Below are 26,412 nucleotides of genomic sequence, written 5' to 3' on the forward strand. Positions count from 1 at the left end.
TTGTAGCTTGTCAGCTAAAGCCAGCCTGTGGAAAGGAGTTTGTTGAAGTGCTTCTACAGTGTTCGTGGTGATTCTTGATGCTTTTTGTGATGTTGGAATCAGGAACTGTGATGCTGCCCTGGAAAGGAAGAAAAGACTTACTTCAGGAGACATAAGCAAGCAGCAAGATCCTTTTTCTGCTGTGCTCTCACTCCCCTACAAAACAATAATAAAAAGAGGAACTTCTAGTAAAACCCATTTTATTACAAAGCTGCAGTCCTGTGCACACTGACATCAGAGTAAGAGCCACTGAACAAAGTGAAAATTCCTTCTAATTGAAATGCGTAGAATTGCAATAACATCCTGGGACGGAACCCCCAGAACAGCCCAACAAGGACCCCTCAGTGTTCAGGGTCATGGAACATTATGCCAGCTGATTGTTCAAGGAGGAAAAAAGGAGAGAAAGCCAAGGTTGGGGGAGGGGGGTGGAATGTGTTATCCTGGAAAAGGGCATGCCTGCCTTGCTGCAAGACTGCAACACTCCACACTGCAACAATCTGTGGCAAGACTCACTTGTCCGAGGCTAAAAAAAAAAAAGGCAGGGGTAGGCTGCAGCATAAACCATTTCACAGAGGTCAACTGAAGCAAATGGGCAAGTCACTTGACAGAGATCATGATTTCAAGGGATAGTTTGGCTCTGATCACCACAACTCCTGAGTGGAGTGCAAAGCAGTGGGTCCTTAGGGTGTCTGACTGCCACAGAGCAACGCTAAAAAGCACTCCTTTCAGCCCACCTTGCCCTCCTTAACCAGCCAGAGATTGCAGAGGGAAGGGAGAGCCGAGCAAACCAGGGTTTGCAAACCCTCTTCTTGGGGTGCCTCAATACCTCAGGGTAAAACTGAGAGCTTTTACTCCCCACAACACAACATGCCCTCCTTTGAGCCCACATTTTATTAATCCTCCTCCTCCTCTCACAGAGCAAAACAGACATCAGTTTAAATCCATGGCTTGCAAGCAGCAAACCATGGCTCTGGGAGACAAAGGCGCGTGAAGTTTGAGATCACGTCTGCACAGCAGCTTGTAAACAAGAGCAGCCCACACAGGAGAGCGACATACCAGATTGCGCTGGCTACTGCTTCAGAATGGATTCCTGTAATCTAGGAGTAGTAGTAGTTGTCTGAGTGAGGCACAAGCTCACAAACAATCTCTCCCTCTCTCTCTCTCTCTGCTGAAAAAGTTGAAAGTAGTCAACAAAGGTAAGATCCTCGCTGCCCTCTGCTCTGCCTCCCATGTTCTGGCTGTCCATTAGGTTCCTCTCCGCAGCTGTGTGGTCAGTTTTTTTTAAAAAAAGGAAGGGAGAAAGGTGATTGGCTGTGGGCTAACTCATGAACACCCATACTAGTAAATGGCAAGAAGAAGTCCCTCCTGATTTGCTGATTGAGCCCATATGCCAAAATATGGATTTCAGGCACAGTGCTCCATCAGGGTGCCCTTCCTGGAAGTCTTTCTCTTGATCTACTTACCAGGGGAATATTCCACACCTGCGCGGTCAACGTGCATGCACAGTTTGTCCAGACAATCAGCATAGACCTGGGCTTACACAGACAGAGTTTAAGCAAGTGCGGCAGCAGGCGTGATGCCCTGCAGTATGCTGGACAGCAACTGGGAGAGTAACGCTGTACTGGGGGGAGAGGATGTCCCCCCCCCCCCCCGGGCCGGGTATGCAGACACATAGAATAAAACCGCCTCTGATTCAGGGTCTCAATTTAGAAGGATGTTAGCCCTATTAAAATTGTTTTGATTTTTGGCCAGTGCAGCTGAAAGAAGTTGTAATGGCATCTTGGGAATTAGAATGGCAGGCAGTGCATTTCTTGGAGATTACATGCTTTGAGCGCACTGCAAGGTAAGGGGCTGAAGGTCAGGCACTTTTTGCTACTCCAGCTTCAGTAATCTCTCACCAGCGAGCTGGCTGGAGTGGTTTATTCCGATTATTCAGGGCTGGGTACAAGATTTCTGTTTTTACAGTTGCTTGGGCTGAGGTTTAGTTTAGAAATGGATTATGGCTCTACAAATTTAACAGGCCTGTGTGGGAGGAGTGGTTGCAGGGGGCATATGGGTTGCTAGAACAGCTGCTAAGCCTTGTTCTTGCTGGAAGAGAGTACATTAGAAGAAACCAACAGATACTAGGGTCACCATAATCTGGCAGCACCATTCTTCCAGTTGGTTGTGGATTTAGCAGTAGCTCCAAAACAACCCTGTCCCTTTAAAACACACATAAACACCAACTGCAAGCCCCCAGGCACAGCTGAAATACAAAGCTACAGGTACAGATGTATCATTCTGGTAGTGGATCACAGGCTCAAATGAAGTGAATGGGAAAGAGCTGAAAAGAGGGAAGGATGTGGAGAACAGATGAACATGTGGAGGAAAAACTATAAGGGAGGGCATAAGGGGCTCCAACAGGCTGCTGCAGAGGGAGATGAGCTCGGAAGCAGGGTTCCTGCTGAAAGACCACATCCAACAGGCTCCTTCACTGACTATCACCATTCCCGAAGGCTGCAGCAGAGGAAGGCGAGGTAGGAAATGGGGTCATTCCACCAGCCCTGCTGAAAGACCAGTTGCTTTTCCCCACTCTTCCCTCCCCATCCCCTTTTCCTTGCGAGTCATTATTATTATTAATAATTTATTTCATTTCTGTATCGCCCCATAGCTGAAGCTCTCTGAGCTGTTTACAGCAATTCATAAAAATACACCAGCATTACAAAAAAACAACATAACAAAACACTGTAAAACTTTTTAACACGGATTAATTAAAACAATGTAAACAGCTAAAAGCAATTAAAGTAAACAATATATACTCTAATAGACCTGTTCAAAGACAGCAAGTTGATGCCCCATCATATACCATTAAATGCCTGGGAGTAGAAAGGTGATCTTTCCCTGGCACTGAAAAGATGACAGTGTCGGGGCCAGGCAGGCCTCAGTGGGGAGCTCATTCCATAATTGGAGGGCCACTGCTGAAAAAGCCCTCTTTCATGTCTTTTTTAGATTATAAGCCTGTGGGAAGGGGCTTTCTTTATCTCTATTGATTGTATGTAAGCCACCCAAGAGCCTTTTTGGCTGAGGGGCAGGATGAAAATGCTTTATATAAATAAAATAAATAAGAGGAAATGAAGGGGGAAAGTGAGCCTGAAACATAAGGACTGTGAACTTGAGAATTGTTCTATGGGAACAGTGTGTGAATGTGGAGCTGTACAGAGAGGGCTGTGTAACATTGTTGCAGTAATGTAGGAAACTTCACAGTTATGGCCCCTCCAGGGTCTTCTTTTCCCATAAGTGATGGCTTATATACTCCTGTGGTTTGACTCTTGAGTGAGAGAAGGTCTCCTGAGGGACCAGTTGCATTTTCTCTCTTGCTTTCCCTTTTCCAGACTGGAGCATCCTGCTTGGAGAGTGTTCGCTGCAGACAATCAGCAAGCAGTTGAAGGAGGTGTGTCGAATGTGTGGCATCTCCTCCGCCGACTCTCCCTCAATTCTCAGTGCCTGTTTGGTTGCCATGGAACCCCAGGGCTCATTTGTGGTGATGCCAGGTAATTATCCACAGCTGTCTGACGATAGGCTTAGTGGGATTTAGCTGCACTAACATCTCCTCTTCGCTATCTTTTTTGTTTGGATTTGTTTTGAAAGTGACACTTATTTTTCCTGCTTGATATATCTACACTGGCATATGTTGAAGTAGCATACCATATGTTCAGCACTGTGAAAAGATGTAGTATGGAGTGGTGGGAGGAGGAAATGACTCTCCCCTGCCCCCATTCTGCAATCCCAAAATATGAAATGCATTAATCACTATTTCAGTCTGACTGATAAATAAGGAAAGGTTTGTTACAGACATCTGAGTTTGCTGGGAAGGGGGTAAAGTTTACAAGTGGTGAAAGAGTAGGATAACTTCCACCCGCTCTGTCCTCTCCATCCCCATCAGCCTAGACTGCCTCCATGTCTGCTGGATTCCATATGTTGGATGCAATGTTTTCATGACAGCCGATAATGATTAGCATTCTTACCCCACTTTTCAGCCTGAAAGGCTGCCGGAGTGCCTTACAAATACATGCGTGTCTGATCCATGCAATGGTTACTGCTTGAACAATCTGTGAAAATATTGCATGGGCCTACCTGGGTTGGGCTCCACATGTATCAGCCTCTATGCAAATGTTACATCTAACGTGGACATCCTGGAGGAAGGATGGGGGCACCATCGCAATCTCACCACCGCATGTGGGCTGCAGCCAAGCCCTTATGCGTGCCCAGCGTCCAGGTGCAAGGTCTAAAGAGGACTCTGTAAGCATTCAGCTAAATGTGTTCACTGAGTTCCCATGATCACGAACCCTGCCCTGTCAGGGTTTCTGATCATGGGAGCCCCATAATCATGTCAGGCTGAACGTGATTGCAAAGCCCTCTTCGGACATGGAAGCTGGGCATGCTGAGGGCGGAGCTTAGGTGCGCATCCCCGTACCCACTTTAGCCCTATATGTGAGCAAGCAAACACCTGCATAGGGCTCCAGTTGTAGCCTTAGCTAAATCGTCTGTAATTTCTTTGCATTGCAGCATAATACTTTTCCACAGCATTTCTTCTACAAGCATAAAGATTGAGTCCGAAGGGGACATCCTTCTGTGTGCTAAAGGACAGGCAGCTAGGAGCATATTCCCACATTTGATTTTAATTTTTTAAAAGGTTTTCCTGGAAGATCCTTCCCTAATGGCAGATGTATAAATCCTTGTTTTCCTTTACTGGGTTTCAGAGGAGGAGAGGGCATGGATAGGGCTCATTACATGGAGAAGATGACTGATATGGGCATAACAGTAAAACCATGATTTGTCTGTTAAGCCTTCCCCTCACATGCTCAGATTCCCTCACAGACTTTCTGATTTAGAGAAACCATAGTTTGCAGTTTTGTCTAAATCAACAAAGTATATTTTGTTGTTGCCCTTCAAACCTGAATTGGTAGTTTCCAATCCAGGCTTGGAGGACAAGCCCAAACTGTACTTTGCTGATCTGGATGCAATGGAAAAGGGTGAACAAAGAAATCACGGAGAGAATCAGAGTGCATGAGGAATGGGGAAGGCCCCACGTTTGGACCCAAACCATAGGGAGGCAAGATGGTTGGTTTGAAGGGTCAAGTCTGCCAGTCACGTTTACAATTTCTGGGGCAACATTGTCTTCACACTCCCATTCATGCCCAGTGCTGCTCTTGGGTAATCCTAGATTAATGTTCATGCTCTCTCTCGCTTTTGGATGGTGTCTGAGCAGCTCTGCTTTGCCTCTCTCGAAAGATGCTGTCACCATGGGGTCTGTGTTTGGCCGCAGCACTGCCCTTAATTTACAGTCATCCCAGCTGAATACGCCACAGGACGCCTCTTGTACGCACATCTTGGTGTTTCCAACCTCTGCAACAATCCAGGTCGCTCCAGCAAACTATCCAAATGAGGATGGATTCAGTCCCAATAATGGTAAGTCAGCTGCTGCGCAGAAGGTAGGGATTGCCCTCTGGTGTGTGATCAAAACATTTCTGCCCTAATAGTCACTGGCAGGTCCTGCTGCCTGTATGTCTTAAACATAAGGACATGAGAACTATTATCATGAGAATGAAAGCTTCTTATTGTTCACTGAGAAACAGGTCTCTGGAGACTCTGAACTGCCTTTTTTGCTCAGTTGCTCGCTTAGTCGCATGTTCTTGTGTTTCTAGTTTAGGAAGCCAAACTCACTGATGTCTGCAGGCTGCACATAGCCCGCAGAGCTCTTTTATTAGTGCTGTCTTGACTAATTGCAAAGATTCTGAATGGTGCAGTTTGGCTTTGTTCTGGCATACGGAGACTTCATACCATAAGGGCTTATCATTTTTTTTGCCCCTAGATAGAATTACATCAGGCAAATATGCATGTGCGTTAATAGTTTCCCTGATATTTCCATGGCTAGCATAAACCTACTCAGATTGTATGCTTAAACTGAGCCTAATCTGTGGGTTTCTGCGGAGTTTGGAATCCTATAGCAGGGAGGGGAACAGGATGAAATTATTCTTAGAGGGGCAAATGATGCAAACTTGATGAAGCCCCATTTCCTGAATAATATAGCCTTTTCAGAATTTGGCTGTATGTTTTCAAGCCTATATCTGAACGTCAGATTGTCAAAGCTATATTTTTTAAAAAGTGTGTTCTGATGAGTAATAGTAATACTCCATCCTTTCCACAAGGAACATGGGGATGATGTCATTTTATTCTCACAGCCACCCTGATAGTGGTTGGCCTAAGGTCACCCAGTGAGTTTCATAGCTGAGCAGAGCTTTGAATCTGAGTTTCCCCAGTCCCCAGAGTCTTGACACATTTAATTGCTACACCGCACTCTCTCTCCACATCAAATTTCACACAGAAAATAATAGAACTAGGAATGGTCCACCAAAGAATGGCAACAGAGTTGCTTTGAGTTGAGAGAACTTTCTACAGGAGAGCAAGGAAAATGGCTAATGAAGCGATGAAGAAGTACATCAGTCTTGTATGCATGTAGGCTAATAATGGGGCAGGTTTCATCACTAACATAATTACAATTAACTTCCTAAATAAACTAGTCAACTAACTGCCTAAATAAATTAGTTAATTCCACAAAACTTCTCACCCCACCCTGGTGTATTTTTAAGCTGATTTATGAGGGGCAGCTAAACGAATATTTATTTTACTAAAAAGCAAGTTGCTTTATGAAGAAGTCTCCCCTCTTTTCTTTTTCATTAAAGATTCTGGCTTTGATCTGCTGCTGGAATTTAGTGGGCCTCACAGGAGACGCCTCGCCTTAATACATATATGCCGCTGTCCTTTCACGGCCCCTGAATCCCTCCTGAACACAATGCTTACAAATATTTAACCTGCATTAACCTGGCCTTTAGGGCTTCACATGCTAATTGGAGCCATGTCCAAAGGCTACCGTTTTCCAAAAGGGTGTTAGATTTAATTTTCTCAACTCTTGTTCTATGTTTAATAATTAAAAAGCCTCTGAAGCTATTAGCCCTCACATTTGTGCCCCGGAGGCTCTGTGGAGCATGCCACATCAGTTTTTGTTTGTACCAAAAGCTTGTAGGAAGGAAGCTTAATAAACCAAGTTAAATCACTTCTGGCCTCCTTTGGAAGAGGAGGAAGGAATGACAGGCTTCTATGGGGAAAAATAAATGCTTTAGAAAAGGTGGCAGTCAAGAGAGCAGCCCAAAGCCCCGTGTCCCCTGGGTCCCTGCTGCAAATCAGCATTAAGCTTGTTTTTGGCTGCAATGAGTCGTTTATAGTAGAATATAATCCAACTTGCACAGCTTTCAATTTTCACCCCTCCCTCCCCCAAGTTTCAATCAAATCACGTTCTGTGGAGTTTATGAACTGTTGCTTTGCACTCAAGTGATTCTGATAGATCAAGCATAAAGCTTCCAAGATGTATTTGGCTTTTATAGTATACATTTTGACAGAGCTGAGCTGAAACAAGGCGAGTGTGTGGGGAGGTTGTATTTCATAAGTATGTTCTCAAGCCTCTTCCGTTCCTTCCCGAGGGTCCACAGATTTTAGCTGGCAACTTGGGATTGCCACCAGCTTTAAGAGACAGCAGCAGCAAGTCTTCCCAAGTGTCTCTGAGGCTCAGTGTGAGGGTCAAAAAATGGGCGCATCAACTTTTGAGAGTCCGTGCCTTCCTTCCCCCAGCAGTTTTGAGGGAAGGCTACAAATATGGGCAAAAGTGTTCACCTTTTCAGAGTGAGGGTAATGCTTCATCTCTTCATTCTGAATTGGCTGTATGGCATCATCATGCTGGCTGTGTAATCCCCAACTGGCTGGGATCTGGAAGCTAGGAATGATGAGAAACTTTTAAACTACAAAATAGTGCTGAAGGAGAAGCTATAGTCCTAATTTAAGCCAGTTAAGGTGAAATCCTATGCATATTTAGACAGAAAAAAGTCCTACAAGTCCCAGCATTCTCCAGCCAGCATTCATAGGATTGCACTTTAAGTCTCTAAGTACCATTTGCCCTCAAATGTTACTATTGTTCATGCAGGTTTTCAGCATACGCAGTGCCTCCATGACATGGAATTGTGTTGTAGTGTGTAAAGCTTGTTTTGTTCCCTTTGTTAAATTACGTTGCTCCAATACCTTTATTAGGCCAAGCAAAAGGTAGGGGTGTGTGTGTGTGTGTGTGTGTGTGTGCATGTGCATGTGTGCGTTTGGTTAGCCTAAGAAAGGTATTAGAGCAACATGGATTTTGGAAATTTTCTTATGGTCAACATGGTTACCTTTGCTTTTTTTGTTAAATTAGTAGCTCTTCAACATCTGAAGCAATTGGTAGTGATAACTTCTGTTTCAAATGGCAGAGCAATAAAAATGTGTTTTTCATATGCAGCAAAACCCTTACACGTAACACTCTTTTGAGACTTGCAATATTTCTGTATCAGTAAAACCAATAGCTATTTCATACAAAGGCTTTTTTTTTCTTTTTAAGGAAATAAGTTATGAATAGGATGCACAAACATTATATTTAATAAATCTTGATGTCTGGTTGGTTTGGAAAAGGCAATATTTTATTCTTGGTGCTTCCAGCTCTCACCTGCAAAGTGGCACATTGTATGTTTAAGGTTCAGGTGCCAAGTTTTATTCCTTTCAGGTATGATAGTTTCAAACCTATCTCTAAGGAGTTCACTAAAAATAAATTGGAACATATAAAGGTTAACTGCAGCCCTCCGCTCTAGCATAGAAGCTCTCTTGATTGTGTTCACTTTTCATGACTTGAGCAGGGTGTGAAGCAAGGAAAATAGGTGATCCCTGAAGCACTTGGCTGGAAGAAGGAACAGGGCTGTTGAGCTCTGATGACACTCCCTTGAGCGCTGCATGAGCTATCTTTTGAAAATGCCTGTTAAGCCAACTGCCTCAATTTCTAGGCAGTTTGATTTGGAAATTGGATTCCATTTGGAGATAAGATAATCTATAGCAATCCCAGTGAATTTGAAGCTTTGTATGCAGATGTTACAGCGTTACAGTGCTTACCCTGGAGTAAACTAGTTATTGGCACCCTGCTAGGCAACATCACTGATCTCTTCTTTTGCTCTTCCTTCTACTTTGAGATGACATGTTTGACCTTCCATTCCCGGATGACATGGACAATGACATTGGAATTCTAATGACTGGGAATCTCCACTCATCTCCAAATTCCTCCCCTGTCCCTTCCCCCAGCTCCCCTTCTGGGATTGGAGTAGGACCATCCTTCCAGCATAGTCGGGTAAGTGCCTTTGACTTCCATGCTACACTTGTGCAGTGGATAATAATACTCCAAAATTCGTATGGCTTTCTGAAAAATAGTGTTGTTCCCAAGCCTTTCCGTTTTCTGTCCCTCTCTCCAAATTCAATGGTAAGGAGCTTACTTTAGAACAATCTTCCCCAAACTGGTGCCTTACAGATGTGTTAGACTGCAACTCCTATCAACTCCAACCAGCATGGCCAATGGGAGTTGTAGTCCAACATATCTGAAAGTTGCAGTCCAGCACTAGCATTCCTTTGGGGAAATATTGTGTATATCACCGAGGAAAGCAGCACTCATCTCTGTTGAACACAGTGGTTCATTTTTCCAAACCACACTGAAGTACCTTTGGCATCAGGGAACCACATTACGGACTTGGTTTTGGAAATGGAAAGATTTAAGTTGCACAGAAGAGTTACTGCAAAAGGAGAGAATATTTCTGCTTACAATAAAACCACACTTTGGAACACAAGCTCTCCAGGTGCTGGAATGTTATGCAGATTTTGTTTTTTGAGCCCAGGGTGCTTGCAGCTCAGCAGTTAGTTTCACTTAAAGTGGTTTTTAAGAAGCTGGTTCCAGCATCAAAGCTTATTTAAAATGTAAATTAATTTTGTTTATTTCAGAAAGGAAAGGTGTTCTTTTTAAGTTAAAAGCTTAGCATAATGTTCAAGTGTTTAGCAGAGTTCCACACTTGCAGTGTTTGTGGTGCGAGACACTTCATGGGGTTCTTACGTATGTCCATCATCCTTTACTTGGAAAACTCACAGAACCTGCAGGCAGTGTATTTTTAACATGATGGCAGCAGCAGGACTTATAAAGTGTCGTCTTCAAAAAAGAGCATTTTGCTTCATCTTTCCTAAACAAATGGTGGATAATGGGGACAATAAAGCCAACAGAAAAGTTCTAATACTGCATTTCTGATTAATAGCACATCTGTGAGTTTCACAAGCTCAGTAAGGCTCACATCTGTTTTCTTCTCAAAGTAAAGTCACTTTCTTTTTTTAAATCTTGAAGGTTATGGATTACCTCCAGTGGTAGGTACTGGCGTGGTGCAAACTATCCACTTTACCCAGGTGCCTTTTGTCACAGCTGCTTCCTTAAAGGTGGCTAATGGGTGGATTACCTTTGCAAATACAAACCTCCCATAATCCTGCTAGTGTGATACTGAATGTGAAAATTGGAGGTTGCCGATATTTTTGTTACTTTTTTTCTGGAGGGATGCTGGCACTCTCCAGTTTCTGGCATTCATATAAATCTAAATATATTGCAATATGCATAACTGTTCTTCGGGCACTCCTTGTTTTTTAATGTATAGCCTTGTTAGCTGGTCTGTTTCTCACCATCCCTGAACAGTTGTAGGCTTTTGCATTCTACACTCAGCCCCTGAAGCCATCAGGCAAATAGGTTGTTAGTCATTTCTCCAAGTCATAGCAATTTTTGAAGATTGTCCTTAACATTGCATGGCAATTCTGCACGGCTTCAGTTGCTACTATAATGAGATGAGCGATCAGGGAGTTTGGTAACCCAACGAGGCCACTCTTAGGCGAATGCCTTTTGGAGCAACTAGTTTAACCATTAACATGAGTCTGGTAATTGAGGTGTAAATTTTGTTCTTACAAAAGCAGCAGCGTGTGATCATTTCCCCCTCGGGTCAAGGGAGGGCACCCCTTCATCCATAGACCTTGTAATTGATTGCTGCAGTATGCAAGGGATATTGCTTCCATGGCCTGCTATTGAATTTTCAGCCAGACAAGCTTTGATGCAGTATGGGTGGACTAGTTTGAAGGCCAGCCCTGATGACTCCACAAATAAAGGAATTCAGCTTTAGTAGGGTACCCTATATAAGTGGGTCCCTTAGATTTTTGCAGTGATTAAACTGTGGATGTTCTCTCTTCAGTCTTACACAGTTACAGAATTTGGAGTGCAAACTGCTTTGTGAAGGTGATCCAATTAATGACAACATGATAATAATTACGAATACTTATCATCTTCACTTGCTATAGATGTGAAGTGGACTAGATCCACAACATAACTACTGTCTGTTATAGTTGATTTTACTCTTAAGGAAACAAGAGTTTTGTTAAGTCTTTAAGGTGCAAAAATATTCCTTAATTTGTTCTGCTCAGTTTCGTTGTCAGTAGCTAGTACTAAAAATGGGCCTGTTAGTACTAAAAGTGGGGCTGTGTGTGGAGATACTACACTTTCCCCTTCCTACTAATCTCTTTGTCTGCAGGGCCCCCTCCTCCATTACCAGATTGCAGCCTGTCTTTGTCCATAAAAGGATATGTGAATATATGAATATGTAGCTGAAGGAACAAAAGAGCTGATCAGACCAAAACTCTTATCTAGTCCAGCAATCTGTCCCCACAGTGGCCAACCAGATGCCTGTAGGAAGCTCGCTAGCAGGACATAAAAGCAATAGTCTTTTTCCTGTAGTTGTTCCCTAGCAATTGGTATTCAGAGGCATACTGGTAATATATGGCCACCCTAACTAGTAGTCATTTGATAGCCTTATCCTCCATCAGTTTGTCTTACCCCTTTTAACACCATCCAAGTTGGCGGCCATCACGACATGTTGTGGTAGCAAATTCTGTAGCTTAACTGTTACGCACTGTGTGAAAGGTACTGCCTTTTCTGTCCAGAATCTCCTACCAGTTAGCTTCATTGGGTGACCCAACGAGAGGGAGGAAAATAATGCAAGACCACATCTCCTCTTTTTCCAGAATCGTGGTTGGTCTTTCTGTTCACCTTATGATTTAAATTGGCAGGAGCCGATGCCATCCAGTCTAGTCAGATTCACTATCTCGTTGAAATACAAGCCGAGGGTATGGTACACTGCCCAAGAGTTTACCCTAACTGCTCTGAGTTACCAGAATTGGCATATAACTCATACCATCAAAACCCTATGTGGCATACGTTACACATGCATATTCCACATGATAACTGAAATAACCTACGTGTGGTGCTTCCAGATGGAGGGCTCCTACCACTAACATTTGGAAGGCAACGTGCAGCTCTTCCAACTGCCAGTGGATTTTCTGTAGTAACAGAGAAGATGGGTGAAGCGGAGGTCAAACATGGTGGGTGATGAGTTGAAGACAGTGATGTCTGGAACAGCCCCCCTCCCCACCATAAAATTCCATGAATGAGGTAGAGCGATGGCACGGTCAAAGCCTCATCTGGAAAGAAGCACGGTCATTGTAACGTACAGACCACTTTTTCATCACATGTTGGTTGGCTTGATGGGAGTACGTTAGGCTGAAGTATGTCTTACACTGGACTGATACAGCATCTAGCTGCACACCAATATTGCTAGCAGCTGTCTGCTGGCAACTGTGATACCCAACTAGCAAAGAAGCAACGTCTCTTAGCATAGTGCATGGTCTCTTGAGTTTGGTGAGAACTACTACAAGAATAAGGAGAGCCAGTGTGGTGTAGTGGCAAGAGTGTTGGACTGGGAGCTGGGAGATCCAGGTTCTAGTCCCCACTCGGCCACGGAAGCTCACTGGGTGACTTTGGGCCAGTCACAGACTCTCAGCCCAACCTACCTCGCAGGGTTGTTGTTGTGAGGATAAAATGGAGAGGAGGAGGATCATGTAAACCGCCTTGGGTTCCTTGCAAGAGGAAAAAAGGTGGGGTATAAATGCAATAATAAATGAATGAATGAATGAATGAAAGTAAGTAAGAGAGAGACAGGAGAAGATTTGAGGGGAAGGCCAAGACTGGCAGGCAATCCATGCCAGATTCTATAATAAGTCTCGGGGTGGGGGTGGGGGGGTGGGGGCTCCCAGCCAAAAGCCAGGTGACCCCCATTGTGTTACCTTTGTGTGAATTGACTTGCTTTGATGCCTAACTTGCATTTCCTCCCCTCATTCTGTTTCTCCAGAGCCAAGGAGAACGTCTCCTCTCCCGGGAAGCGCCTGAAGAACTGAAGCAGCAGCCTCTTGCCCTGGGGTACTTTGTCTCTACTGCCAAAGCCGAGAACCTTCCCCAGTGGTTCTGGTCATCGTGTCCGCAGGCCCAGAACCAGTGTCCCCTCTTTCTGAAGGTTTGTTGCTGAGCATCTTGTCCTTGGCAGAGAATGGGAAGCCCCTCTTCTGGTGGAATCCGCCACCTAAACACAGCCTTCGGCCCCTATTTCTAGTACCCCGCTTGTGTGCACCTGTTGCTACCTTGCTGTCTTGCATGTCCCTGTTGCTGTCTCCAGGGGTGGGCAACTTAGGTGGCCCTCCAGATATTTTGGCCCTAGCCATCTGAACCATTGGCGAGGGATGATGGGAGTTGTAGGCCAAAACATCTGGAGGGCCACAAGTCCCCCACCTCCGCTGTAGAGAGCTTCTCTAAGACTTGTACCCCAAACAGATATGGAAGGGAAGCTCAGCAGTAGCTATCCACTTGGGGTGCAGTCTTGCAAAAGCGTGTACATGCTTTTCGTGCAGGGAGCCCCCAGTTCCATCCCTGATATCTCTGGTTAAAAAGGATTTCAGGTAGCAGGGCTGAGAAAGAGCCTCTGCCTGAGACACGAGTCATTACAAATCTGAAGAAGCACCACCTGGCTAGATGGATTGGTACTGACTCAGGCAGCTTGATACAGATCTATGTCCTGCTATCCAGATCCATTTCAATCCAGCCTCAAGCCTGGGTTTGGCACTGAAATGGGCTTGGTTGCCCTGATGGATGACCTGTCCCAGGTAAAGGACAGGGGATGCAGTCCTGCTCATTCTGCCTGGGATCCGAAGGTGGGGGAGGAATGCTCCAGTGGTTCTGTTCCTAGCTCAGCAGCTATTTCCAGAAGCTGGTTTGGGGGAGAGCACTGGCTACCGGCCTGTTTCCAAGAATAATTCAAGGTGCTGGTTCTTTCCCTCCAAGGCCCCAAATGTTTTGGGATTGAAGATCTGCCTTCTCTGTCCTGAGTTGTAGGATCATCTTTCTGAAGTGAGGTGTGTGGTGTCCCGAGAAAGACAGGGCTGTTTCTGCTGTGGTGCCTGAGCTGTGGCATGCTCTCCCCATGGTGGCTCACCTGGTGTCTTTTTAATACCAGGTGGATATTTTGTTATTTGCCTGGGTCTTCTAACGTAAATTTGTAGACCTGTTCCTAAGTTGGACTTTTATTTGTTTTTAATATGATTGCACTGGGGCTGTTTTAACATGATTACTGTTTAAATTATATGCTCTGCCCATAAGCAGTACTTGAAAGGTTGTCACAGAGAGGAAGGCCAGCATCTCTTCTTGATCATCCCAGAATGCAGGACACAGAATAATGGGCTCAAGTGACAGGAAGCCAGATTCTGGCTGAACAACAGGAAAAACTTCCTGACTGTGAGAGCAATATGACAATGGAACCAGCTACCTAGGGAGGTGGTGGGACACTGGAGGCATTCGAGATGAGGCTGGACAGCCATCTGTTGGGGATGCTCTGACTTGGATTCCTGCATTGAGTAGGGGGTTAGACTCGATGGTCTTGTAGGTCCCTTCCAACCCTACTATTCTATGATTCTAAGCAGCAAGGTCTCTGGCTAAAGCAGTCCGCTTTTCCCACTAAGTTGTAGGGAAGTTCTTCGGGGGTTACCTTTCAAGGACACCTTTTGAGCACACTTTGAAAATGCTGTAATTCTGAAAAGAAGAAGAAAACGCTTGTAGATTATAATATAACCCCAACTGCCCAAGCCCCTTTGGTTCGACTGCTTGCTTTTAGGGTGGCTGTTTGCTTATAGTCATGTGATCAGCATGAACTCCCATGGCTTAATGGTTGTCTTTCCCCAAATAGGCATCGCTGCATCATCACATCTCTGTAGCGCAGACAGACGAGCTCCTCCCTGCCCGGAACTCGCAGAGGGTTCCCCACCCTTTGGACTCTAAGACCACATCTGATGTCCTGAGGTAATTGATCTCCAAGTTTTGCATTTCCATTTTCTCCCTCAAGCCCTAGGAATTCAAGCGTTGGTCTTTGATCAACCTTCCACTCTTGAAAATCTCTATTCACTTTGAAAGAACAGACCTTTGCTCATTCTGCAGACCTTTGCAGGAGAGGTGTGTGCAAAGTACAAAGGAGGGATCCTGCTTCTTTTGCCCCTGTAAAACCCAGAGCCACATATTGCTGCAGGAATTTCCTATCCTAGCCACCAGGAAGGCGATTATCACTGTGATAAGGATTGTCTCTACCATCACATGGCAACCTAGGTGGGTTGCCTAAAATGTCCCTTCCTTCCCTGTAAAGGACTTCCTTGAGCCTTGGTGACTGACCATTTATTTTTAAAGTTAGTGTTTTACTATTTTAGGGCCAAGAGGGGTATTTGCAAGCTCCTACTAGATCTTGCCATATGTAAAGTTTTCTCTTGGAGAAAGTAGGCACATTTTAGCTGTTGGATTACCATGCTGCATATCTTCAGACAGGGATGCGACTCTCAAGATCCCACCTCTTGTCTGTTGAAAGCAGCATGGGAAATGTGCCCAAACTTTGGACTATATGAGAAGATAAATTTCTCTTTGGACATTTAGAAAAGCACAGATTATGGAATGGAACAAACCACTTATTCTGACCAATATTAGTTAAGTTGCTGAGCTGACATCCTTTCTTTCTCTCTCCCCTCTTCTCCAGGTTTGTTTTGGAACAGTACAATGCACTGTCGTGGCTCACATGCAATCCTGCAACTCAGGATCGCAGCTCCTGCCTTCCTGTCCACTTTGTGGTGCTCACACAGCTATACAATGCCATCATGAACATCCTTTAATAGCTAAGAAGCACCTGGCTGATCTTCCCCTTCAACTTGAGAAATGTGCCATGGCCTGTAAGAGTTCAAATTCCTCTTCCTCTTCAGACCCAGCCTCTGAGGGCCCAAGCAGCGCTTGGTTTCCTTCAGGATTACGGGAGACTTTGTCAGTGTTTGAAGTCTTAACAGGTGGAGCATGTCAGCACTTCTGTCAAATCTGTCAAGTATTTCAGACAGTGGATATATTAAAACCTCAAGGCAGTGTTAATTTGGTGGCTGAACGTTATGGAACAACGGACCATAGAGAAGACAGTGTCTTTATGTGTGTGCGCGTGCGTGCGTCTGTCTTTTTTGCTTAAGAGATGAATCTCATCCTTTTGAAGCAAAACATCGTAGTGACCAGTTTGAGTCGCCCAAAGCTTATGTTGTTCCTTGAAAACCATAAGATGGACTTGGCTGCAATTCTAGTAGTTTATAAATAGTGGAATTTTCTGTCTACCTGGAATTCCTGTCAGAGTGGATTGGGATGAATGCATGCATTTGTTACCTGTCCATGTAGATATGAATGGTCTGAAGATACTCTTAAGTTTGTTTTCGTTTTGCTTTTAATTTATTTATAGGGGCTATTTATAGGGGCTATAGAGGACCAGGTACAGTAGGTGATCCAGCTCCATTCCGCTGAGAACTATTTATCGACATACCTCTCGCTCTTCTGACCTAGAAATGGGGCAAAAATCATGAAAAATCCAAATATCAGTTAACAAGAGCAAGTGAGGAAGACGTTTAGGAATCACCATTTTTGTTGGTGGACACTTTGGGTTAAGGAACTCTGTTCGTAGTGAGGTTTAAATATGTCGAATGAATGATGACACAGTGCCGATAACCAAGACCAGTGGGGGACAAGAAACACTTTAGAGTCTAACATTGAAGCAAATTGAAAGGAGAAGTATTGAGTTAGAGAGGAGTTTTACAAAAATGGAAGTTATTCCTGAAGCCCAAGTCACGCATAAGCCGGGACAGGCTCGTCCTCCCTACATATCAAAATATTGTATATATACTTTTTTTTTTTGTTTACACTTTTGTCAGCTTCAAATCTGGTGTATTTTTTCTGTCTATAGGAAGAAATATTATTTCAAAGAAATAATTTTTAAAAGTGATTTCATTACATTAGTACTTGAAAGTAAAAACAAAACACACACCACATACCACTGAGGTGGAAAAATGACCTGGTTTAATTAAAATGTTTGCCATTTAAAACAAAACAAAAAAAGTTTAAAGCAAATTGTATTATTTTTATGACTCCTTAATTCTAGGATTTAAGAGATCTATAGTGTAAACTCCCATGTCTGATGTTTGTCGTTGCATTGTGCAGGCATGGGCTGCTTCTAAGAAGAGGAATCAAGTAGAGGGGAATTGGTCAACTGGCCATCCTTGGAGAATACTTTACCATTTTTGAAGTTCTTCCAAAAGTCTGTCTTGTTCTGGTTAAAAAAAATAATAATTAAAATTTCTATGAATTTAAAGGAATATTTTTCTTGAAATGATGATGTAATGTTTAAATCAAATTTATTATTTAAAAAAAATTCCCATGCACGAGGGGGATGGATTGGTCAGAGGAAGACCCTGTAAATGGGTCACTTTTATTCTCTGCTCCAGGCCACCCCCCCGGGGGAAACTTTGCAATGTACAGGAGGAAAATCAGATATATCGAAACCATTTGTATCTAATGTATACAGTGTAAAATTGATTTTAAAAATATTGCATTACTATTTTTTCTTAATCAGAAAGGAAAATTCTCAAGGCCTTTTGAAGAGCATTAAAAGATGAAGATTGTAAACTTGTATACAAAAAAAATTAACTTGGTGAGGGAAAACTATATAAAGTTATCTTTTACCACTTTGGGGTTATTTGTTCCCAAGATTCACCTGAACTTTGGATGATCGATCGGTTGACTTTTTTTTAAATAGGCTGTTTCTGTCGGGGTTATTTTATTCCCCAGAGATCTAGTTCTAATGCAAAAATTAAAATACCCCTACCCCACAAATAAGGGGAGGTGTATTAAGGAGTAGTTTTCATCTGGTGGTGTTTATTTAATTTTTTTTAAGTTAAGAGAAACTGGTAACATATTTATACATTTTTTGTGCAAAATAAATGAATGGCAATAGATTTTAAAAAAGAAAAAAATCTTATGTACTTCAGTGTGAAAATCTGTATAATATTTCCCTTTAAATATGCATTATTTTACTTGTGAGTTTTTTACTGAATTAATCTGAAATGTACAAGCCCTGGATTTCCTACAGAGTGAAAAAGTTATTTTATTTTTTTTAATTTCTAATTTTGGAAATCATGCAGAAATCAGAATTATTGCCGTTCGAGTGAAAGGGGGGCGGGGAGGGTATGCAAGGGATGTCCGGCATGCTTCTATGTATATTTCAGAACCTTTTTTTAATGTAAAAGCTGTACATTTCTTCGGGGGAGTTCTGATTTTTTTTCCTTGAGCATTTTGCAGTGAGCCTCTTTTATAGCCAACAATTTGAAACAAAAACAAAAAAAAGAACTATGTGGAGTTCATTTTAAATCTTGCAGTATATCGCTGGTACAATACACTAAAAAAGACTTTGATAAAAAGAAGAAACAATAATAATAAAGACCTCCATTTTAAATGTCATTCATATATACCTTGTGGATGAGAGCTATATACTTTTACACACTTTTTTAGATGAATAAATTATTGAATTACTGAAACTTGTGTGGGTTTGCGGCTCAATTCTCTTTTGGTTATTTGCTCATGAGCCTATTTTGTGTAACTGTGTACTTAGCTGAAAGACAAGGGGCAAGCCGATAATGACCTGCACAATCATGTAGTGAGCTGAACAATTACGTAGTGCTTTGTCTTAAGATGTCAGGATGCTAAAGGCACCCAACATTCCATTCTTTCCATTTGAGCCCAGTGTGAGATCTTTTCTAAACTCAGTCTAAGCAAGTTTAGATACCTAAACTTCAATGGAGGCATCAGCAGAATAAATATCTAGATAAGACAAAGGTAAGGATGTTTAGCAAGTCCTGTGAGCTATTATGAACAGAATCAGGCCTCACCTGGCTATGCAGTGCTTGCAGGTTCTTGGATGTATTCCTGCATTGGGAACATGTGATGCCAGTATTGATGAGCAGGGAACTTTGGAAATCATATACTCTTGAGCGAAGCTTGAACCCCCACTGACATTTGGGACTAGCTCATACAGAGCTATATCCAATGGCCCTGTTCAGACATCACACTAAGCCATGAGGGTTAGGAGTTTTGAGCTAACCATGTTGGCTTAGCATGACGTTTGAACAGGTGTCTGCCAACCATGGTGATTTATTAACCACAGACTAACCACGTCCACTAACCACGTGCTGCAAGATGGTTAGTGGGCTCTGCCGTGGCTTAGTGTGATGTCTGAACAGCCTCCATGGTTAACTGAGAGCTGCCATAGAGCTCCATGGCAAAAGCGGCCAAAGAAGGAGTAGTCATCGAGCACCAAAATGTCTGGCAGCACCAAGCACCAAAATGGCCAGCAGCACAAAGGCCGCTGGGATGCATGGCTGCCCATCCAAAGGTCTGTGGGTTCCTCCGAGAGGGAGGGTGGATAGAGAATGGTTAGTCTAGCCACTCTTACATTACACTATTGGAAAAATTACAAGAGCTGGACTTGTTCTGCTAGCAGAACAAATAGTGCAAGCAACACACCTATACTAATGAAGACTTAAATGCCATGCAAGCAGTAGAAGCTTTGCATTCTCAAATGACATTATGGGATACAACCCACTGTGTTTGTCATCACCAAGCCGCCTTTGCCAGCCCCCCTCCCCTTTAACCTTTGCAAAGAGAGGGGGGAACTAGTGGGTAACTGGCAACATCCTTAAGACCTGGATCATTTCCTGCTGCATTGCATGGAATTTGCTTGTTGGCCCAATTCATCCAAGTCCCATGCAACTGTGTAAGAAATGACACTACTGGGCATGTTTCAGCTGTGTTGGCTGGGGAACAATAGGAGTTATAAGGCACCATATCTGGGGGGCACCAGGTTGGTAAAGGCTGCCTCAGAGAATCCAGGCCTTGTTTATTATTTACCAAAAACAACTATATGCAGCTTATCAAGCGTTCAAGGCACCAATTAAACAATTCAAATCAAACAACTCAAAACACACACTTCAGAAGTCAAAGTGTAAAACCCAACTAAAAAAGAGCAACAAGGCATCTTGGGCAATGCAATGGAAGTTAAAATACCATTAAAAACCCTTGAACGATTTATGTTTGTAGTACAGCTCAGGCGGAGTGTTCTTTGGCCCTCAACCACTGTGGAAAGCTTACAGGATTATCTTTGCATTCAGTGTTCAAGAGTTTAACAGAATCCATAAACTACAAAACAAGACATGCTTTCTGAATAGCAGGGACCGTAGCTCAGTGGTACAGCACCTGGGTGGCACACCCAGGGTCCCAGCTTCTATCCTTGCCAACTCCGGTTAAATAAATGATCAGGTACCCCTCTCTAGAGTCTCCTCTGCCTGATGCCCATAAGGATAATGCACTCCTGTAGCAGCCCCGGTAATGCACTCCTGTAGCAGCCCCGGCTTCTTAAATAGTGTTTGGGGGTAATGTGAAGGATATATGCCATGTAAAGCAAATGCTCCATGGCACCTCATTAATTAGTTAATTAATTAATTACATTTCTATACCGCCCAATAGCCGAAGCTCTGCTCCAGTCTATTCACTGTTACACCCGTGTGATTTATGGCCAGAATTCATCTTGCATGCAAATGTGTCCAACACATCTTTAAACTGAAAAGGTCCTTTGGGGGAGGAGATGATTGGGAGTAGAACAGCAAGGGAAAGGATGTTGAACCCTTCCCTGCCTGTTTTTTCTATGCTCCCAAATTGCCCCCCAGATGGTTTTTCTTTCTGCGCAAGATTGGAAACGCTTCTGGGGAGGGATCTGTAATTGGGAACGAGAGAAGCAGCTGCAGGAGGGGGCGCTTAACCTTTTCCTTCTTCCCCAGCAGCTTTTTCCATTTGAAAAACAATACCCTGTGACTGCTACAGGTGTTTTTCCCGTGTTGTTTGGCCCTCAAAACAGACTTTAAAGCCATTGGACAGAGGAATGAAACTGAAATTCTATATTTTTTTTAAAGAGAAAACAGACTTTTTATTGCTGCAGTATGGCTAACGACTTGAATAGCAAGTGATTTGACATAAAACTAATGTTTATTTCTATTGCGGCCAGCCTGCGTCTCGCCATCATATGCCGTTGTTCATTTCAAACACTACAGTGCGCCCTGCTTTGAACTGCATGAAACTTTTCTGGTTTTCATTATCGTGCAGAAATAAACATTAGTTTTATGTCAAATCACTTGCTCTTTTCACTGAAAGCAGAAACACCCTCCACGTGCCCAAACAGGAAGACTTTGCTCCACCATGGCAGCTTTATTGTTTCCAACATTAACACAAGGATACAGCTACCTATTTCCTTGTGTTTGAAATGTGATCTTATCACATTGGCAAATGCTTGCAAGGGGCCAGACTGTTCATGCCCTCAGGCCTAGGACCTTTGCAGTTTTGATAGCATCAAAGAAACAGCTGTGCTTGCAGCTGAGGCCCAAACTACATTTAGCATGTCATGGTAAAACACACAGGAAAAGTAAAAACTACTCGGACCGAGCAAATGGGAGTGGAGAACTGGGGAAGGATGTTTATGCTTCCCTGCTCCATTATTTGATTAATAAAAGGATTTGGATCCTGATTTAAACTGGATCAAGTGTCCTGGCAGAAATGGACTTGCTGCCCTCTCCTTCTGACGGCAGCTCCCCCCACCCCCAGTCCTCCAAAGATGCTACACAGGGAATTGAAGGATCCTGCTGAATGCGGTGAGCTGCTGGATAGGGGGATGCCCCAAAATTGGGCAAAGGGACTTTCTGCGAGCAGAGCCCTTTCTCTCAAGGAAGGCAGATCCCAGACCCAACCTTTAATCTGCTCCAGATTTCTGCACTTCAGCAGCTTTTGACCCATAGGGTCCAAAATTAGGGGTGTCAGAGAAATCTGCAACAGAACCAAATGAGTTAAGATTTACATAAATCTGACCTGCAGATCTTGCAGCAGACCGGCTTTTCCCCTGTAGTTCAGGGTCGGTGGACTTGTGGACCGGTTTTCCAACTTTCCCAAATTTTGCACAAATTTTGTTGTGGAAAAATATGCATTAAAAAAACAACAACCCTGCCACAAATGTGCATTTCCCCAATAGGCTAAAGTGGGAACATGTGCATTGGGGGGGGGGGATTTGCGCATTTCCGCAAGTGCAAATTTGCAAAAAAAATCGATTCCGAACGAAAGGCCCCTGACATTCCGTGAAACACAGACAGATCGGATGTTACACAATCCATACATCCCTATCCAAAATACATGTTTCCTAGTACAATGGCTTGGGGGTGGTAGCATTGGAGATGAGAAAAGAGTGGAGTGAAGGACTCCTCCCTAATCCTCCCCCCCCCCCGACACAAACACACATGCTGCTTATCAGTTCTAAATTCTTTCCCCAAGCTTATTTCTGGAAGAAAAATGATCAAGAGTATAAAATTTGTTGCTGGATATGATGGGCTGAGCCTGTGCATGAATTCCAGTGCAAGGCGCTGCAGAAGGAAATGAGCCTGGGAACCATCCCAATACTAGCCACTGCCAAGTTGCTACGGTACTGTGGTACCACCCACAAGAATGCCCACCTTAGAGAACTGGAGCCTACGCACTAATGGGTGGTGGTTACAAAAAAGTGCACGCGCGCACACACACACTGCTGTCTCCTGTGGCAAGCTAGTGGTGAGCTAGGGTGGTCGTGTGTCCTCTTTTATAGAGGACAGTCCTCTATTTGAAGGGCTGTTCAGTCCAAGTCTGGATAAAAGATAAAGAACTAGCAGAAGGAAGAGCTGGGCCTTGAAGTTATCCGTCAACAATCTCTTTTTGTTTTAACCACCGTAAATAATTTGGTGTCCTCACAAACTTCACTACTCATTCCTAATTCCAGATAATTTATGAACAAGTTAAAAAGCCCCGGTCCCAGTACAGATCCTTGTGGCCTCCCCACTGTTTACATCCCTCCATTGTGATAAATTACCATTTATTCCTACTCTCTGCATTCTCTTTTTTAGCAGATCCATCAGCATGCAAATTCCATGTTGATTTCCCCCCCAGCAGGATGTGTGTCCTGTATGCTTGCTAATTTTATCATGAATAATGCTTTCCACCAGTTTACCTGGAACAGATATTATGCTACCTGGTGTGTAATTACCTGGATCCATTTTTAAAAATTTGTATTATATTTGTCACTCTCCAGTTCTTTGGTACAGAGGCTGATTTAAGGGTCATTTTACACATTTTTGTTACAAGATCAGCAATTTCACATTTGAGTTCTTTTAGAGCTGTAAGATAGCTACCATCAGGACCTGTGATTTGTTAGCTTTCAGTTTGTCCAGAAGGTTGAGAACATCTCTTATCACCATTATTTGCCTCCTTCCTGAAAATATCAATTCACAGGTATCTACCCTACACCTTTTGCAATGAAGACAGATGAGAAGACCTCATTTGGCTTCTTTGCAACCTCTTTCGTCAATGGCCCAATTTCTTCCCTAGCTGCTTTCCTACTTCTGTTGTATTCAAATAATTCTTTATTGCTGGTGTTGATGCTATTAGTGATATGCTCCTCAAGATCCTTTTTTGAATTCCTCCTTGTCTGCTTACATTTTGTGAATGTTTGTGTTCCTTTTTGTTCTCCTCATTTGGGCAAGGCTTCCAGCTTCTGAAGGAAGCCTTTCCTCTCCGGTACAGAAGTGCTGAACCTCTTTCTTCCTCAGTGAATTCAATTTTGTAGAAGTTCTCAGGGGCCACATTCCAGTGGTGGACAGGACCAAATGCAAAAGGGTGGGGTCAAACATGCCAAAACAATATGCCAAACACCCCAACATATTTTACTGCCAGTAACTAAGCCTTAGGAGAGACATTTCAAACTTAGATTTGGAAAAAATGCACAAAACCTGGGAAACCACTGAACTATTGGCGGTCAGAGACAGGGGAAGGGGACATAGGCATCTGGGAAACCCCGGAGGTCCAGAGTAGGATCCCAGGAGGGCTGGATTTGGCCTCTTGGGCTGGGATTCTGCACCCCTGCTTAAACAGCTTCCTCAGCACTACTTATTAACTATGCTGGTGACTTTTGGGACTTGGTGTTACCTTTCTTGACCTGTGATCTAATTTCTAGCTGAGTTTCTCTTACTGTGGTTTTGAGTAACCACTAAGCACTTTGGAGAGATGTAACCCTCTTGACTCCCCCTTTCAACCTCTTTTTTTAATGAGCTTCCTCATTTTAGAGAAGTTTCCTATTTTGAAGTCAAATGTGACTGTCTCAGACTTGCTTCACAATTTCCACTTAAATATAAATTAAATTTGATAGCACAATGGTCACTATTTCCAATTGGTTCAACAAACAAATCACACACAAGGTCCTGGACAGTACCACTTAGGATGAAGTACAGATGTCAAGGTTCCCCTTATGACCTGGACCCCCGGAGCACTCCTTAAGGATCTCTTGCCTCCTTAAGTGTCCCATCTTCCTTTTTTAAACTTCCTCTTCCCAGTAATGTGGGGTTTAGGCTGTAGATGTGGGGTGACTGACACTCTAGTCACAGGGCTTAACCACAATGGTTTACTGGTAAATTTAAAGCTAGTAAATCACAACTAAAGGTATTCACACAATGGAACTGAGTGACACAAAAGGCATTAAAAGAAAAATTGCAAAATGCAAGGTCTTTTACCCTAGCTGTCCTTAGACTTTCTAGGCTGCTTCTCCCTGCTCACTCTTCAAACTCTGCTCTTATTTCAGTCTCTGGCTGTCTCTGCTCTTACGAGTTATCTTGCTGCTCTCTTTATATACCATTCTCCCTCAAAACCGAAAGTACTGCTCCAAACCTGAAGAAATGAAACTTAAGTGGAGAAGTGAAACTGACACTTAACTGGAGAAATGAAACTCCTCCTCTCAGGGCTACCCCTCCCCACAGAAAACTCCAGGCCAATAAGCCTGACTCCCCCCCCCCCTTTGCCTCAAACCTACACAACAGGGTAGCCTCTTTTCTGGTTGGCTGCATGACCAGCTGTTCTAGGGTGCAGTCATTTAGGGTACTGAGAAATTTAACCATGTATTTATCCAGTAAATGTGAGGGTAATTGAATTCACCCATCACTGCAACACCTCTTCATCTGGATGCCTCCTTGGTTTCATTCTCCATCTCAAGATCACCCTGAGCATGTTGGTCAGGTGGACAATAGCATGTCCCCAGTACTATTTATTATTTATTCAATTTGTACCCCACCTTTCCACCAAGAAAATGGTGCTCAAGGCTTTTGGAAACTGGTACTGTCACCCACAGTGGCTGTGTGGAGAAGTCAGCCCCTTTCAAGATTCCTCGTTTGCTCGCTGGCATGCTGTCTTTGACGTACAGAGAGAAGCTACCTCAGTGGCCCTGCCTTCCAACCTCCTCCCTCACAACTTAAATTCAGGTTCCAGGACATCATGATTACGTTTCCCCACATCATTGAATTAATGAATTCATTTATTATGGTCACAGACCAGCAAAATCAGTATGCATCATATAAAACACAGTTAAAACTAGCACAGTTGCAAAATACAATTTACAAGCTTCCTTCTTTCAAGAAAATAACATCATATTTTTCCTAGTTTGCATTGAAATTATAAAAAACCTGGCAACCCTTCCAGTGACCCAAGAAGGCACATCCCTTAAACAAATGGATGCCAAAATGGTGGAGTTACTTCCTGGGAAGGCTGTTAACAGTGGGGAAATTAGCTTTTCTCTGCATCCCCTGTAGAGGTCACAATCTAAGAGGATATGTTCAACCGATTCTGTTACTCCAGCTCCACAGAAACATATCCGTTCACTAACCGGGATCTTACTAAATCGTCCAGTTACCCCACATCCTTCGTACTGATATGCATCATGACCACTGAGTCCATCCCTGCACCATCTACCAAACTACCTCAATGATGCATGATATCTGCAACTTTTGCACCAGCCAGGCAATTCTTCATAACATCTACATGCCTATCACAAACCCAGCTGCCGATGTCTCTAATTATTGACTCTCCCATTACCAGAAGCTCCCCAGAGACATATCCTTAGCACGAGAGGAGTTCGTTTCAGCCTTATGTGCCATGGTATGTTTGCCTGCTGCAGACCTAAATTGTTACTTTTGCTGCTCTGAGGCTCAGCATCATCATCATAGAATCACAGAATAGTAGGGTTGGAAGGGGCCTATAAGGCCATCGAGTCCAACCCCTGCTCAATGCAGGAATGCAAGTCAGAGCATCCCTGACAGGTGGCT

General features: G+C 43.5%; 1 protein-coding gene across 6 annotated transcripts in view; it reads left to right on the forward strand.

The window, feature by feature from the left end:
* Nucleotides 1–18,745, forward strand: part of MED13L (mediator complex subunit 13L) — a 213,543-nt gene extending 194,798 nt beyond the window's left edge. For all 6 annotated transcript variants that reach the window (XM_084819398.1, XM_084819400.1, XM_084819399.1 and 3 more), the window contains 6 exons: nucleotides 3,411–3,569; nucleotides 5,311–5,487; nucleotides 9,114–9,268; nucleotides 13,173–13,334; nucleotides 15,054–15,166; nucleotides 15,885–18,745. In XM_084819398.1, coding sequence (XP_084675524.1) covers nucleotides 3,411–3,569; nucleotides 5,311–5,487; nucleotides 9,114–9,268; nucleotides 13,173–13,334; nucleotides 15,054–15,166; nucleotides 15,885–16,017 — 899 coding nt within the window. In that variant the 3' untranslated portion in view covers nucleotides 16,018–18,745. The remainder of the gene's footprint in view (nucleotides 1–3,410; nucleotides 3,570–5,310; nucleotides 5,488–9,113; nucleotides 9,269–13,172; nucleotides 13,335–15,053; nucleotides 15,167–15,884) is intronic.
* Nucleotides 18,746–26,412: the final 7,667 nt, after the last annotated feature.

This window comes from Heloderma suspectum, chromosome 13 (genome assembly GCF_057233095.1).
Source record: "Heloderma suspectum isolate Gila_16-S chromosome 13, 16-S_ref, whole genome shotgun sequence".
Taxonomy (NCBI): domain Eukaryota; kingdom Metazoa; phylum Chordata; class Lepidosauria; order Squamata; family Helodermatidae; genus Heloderma; species Heloderma suspectum.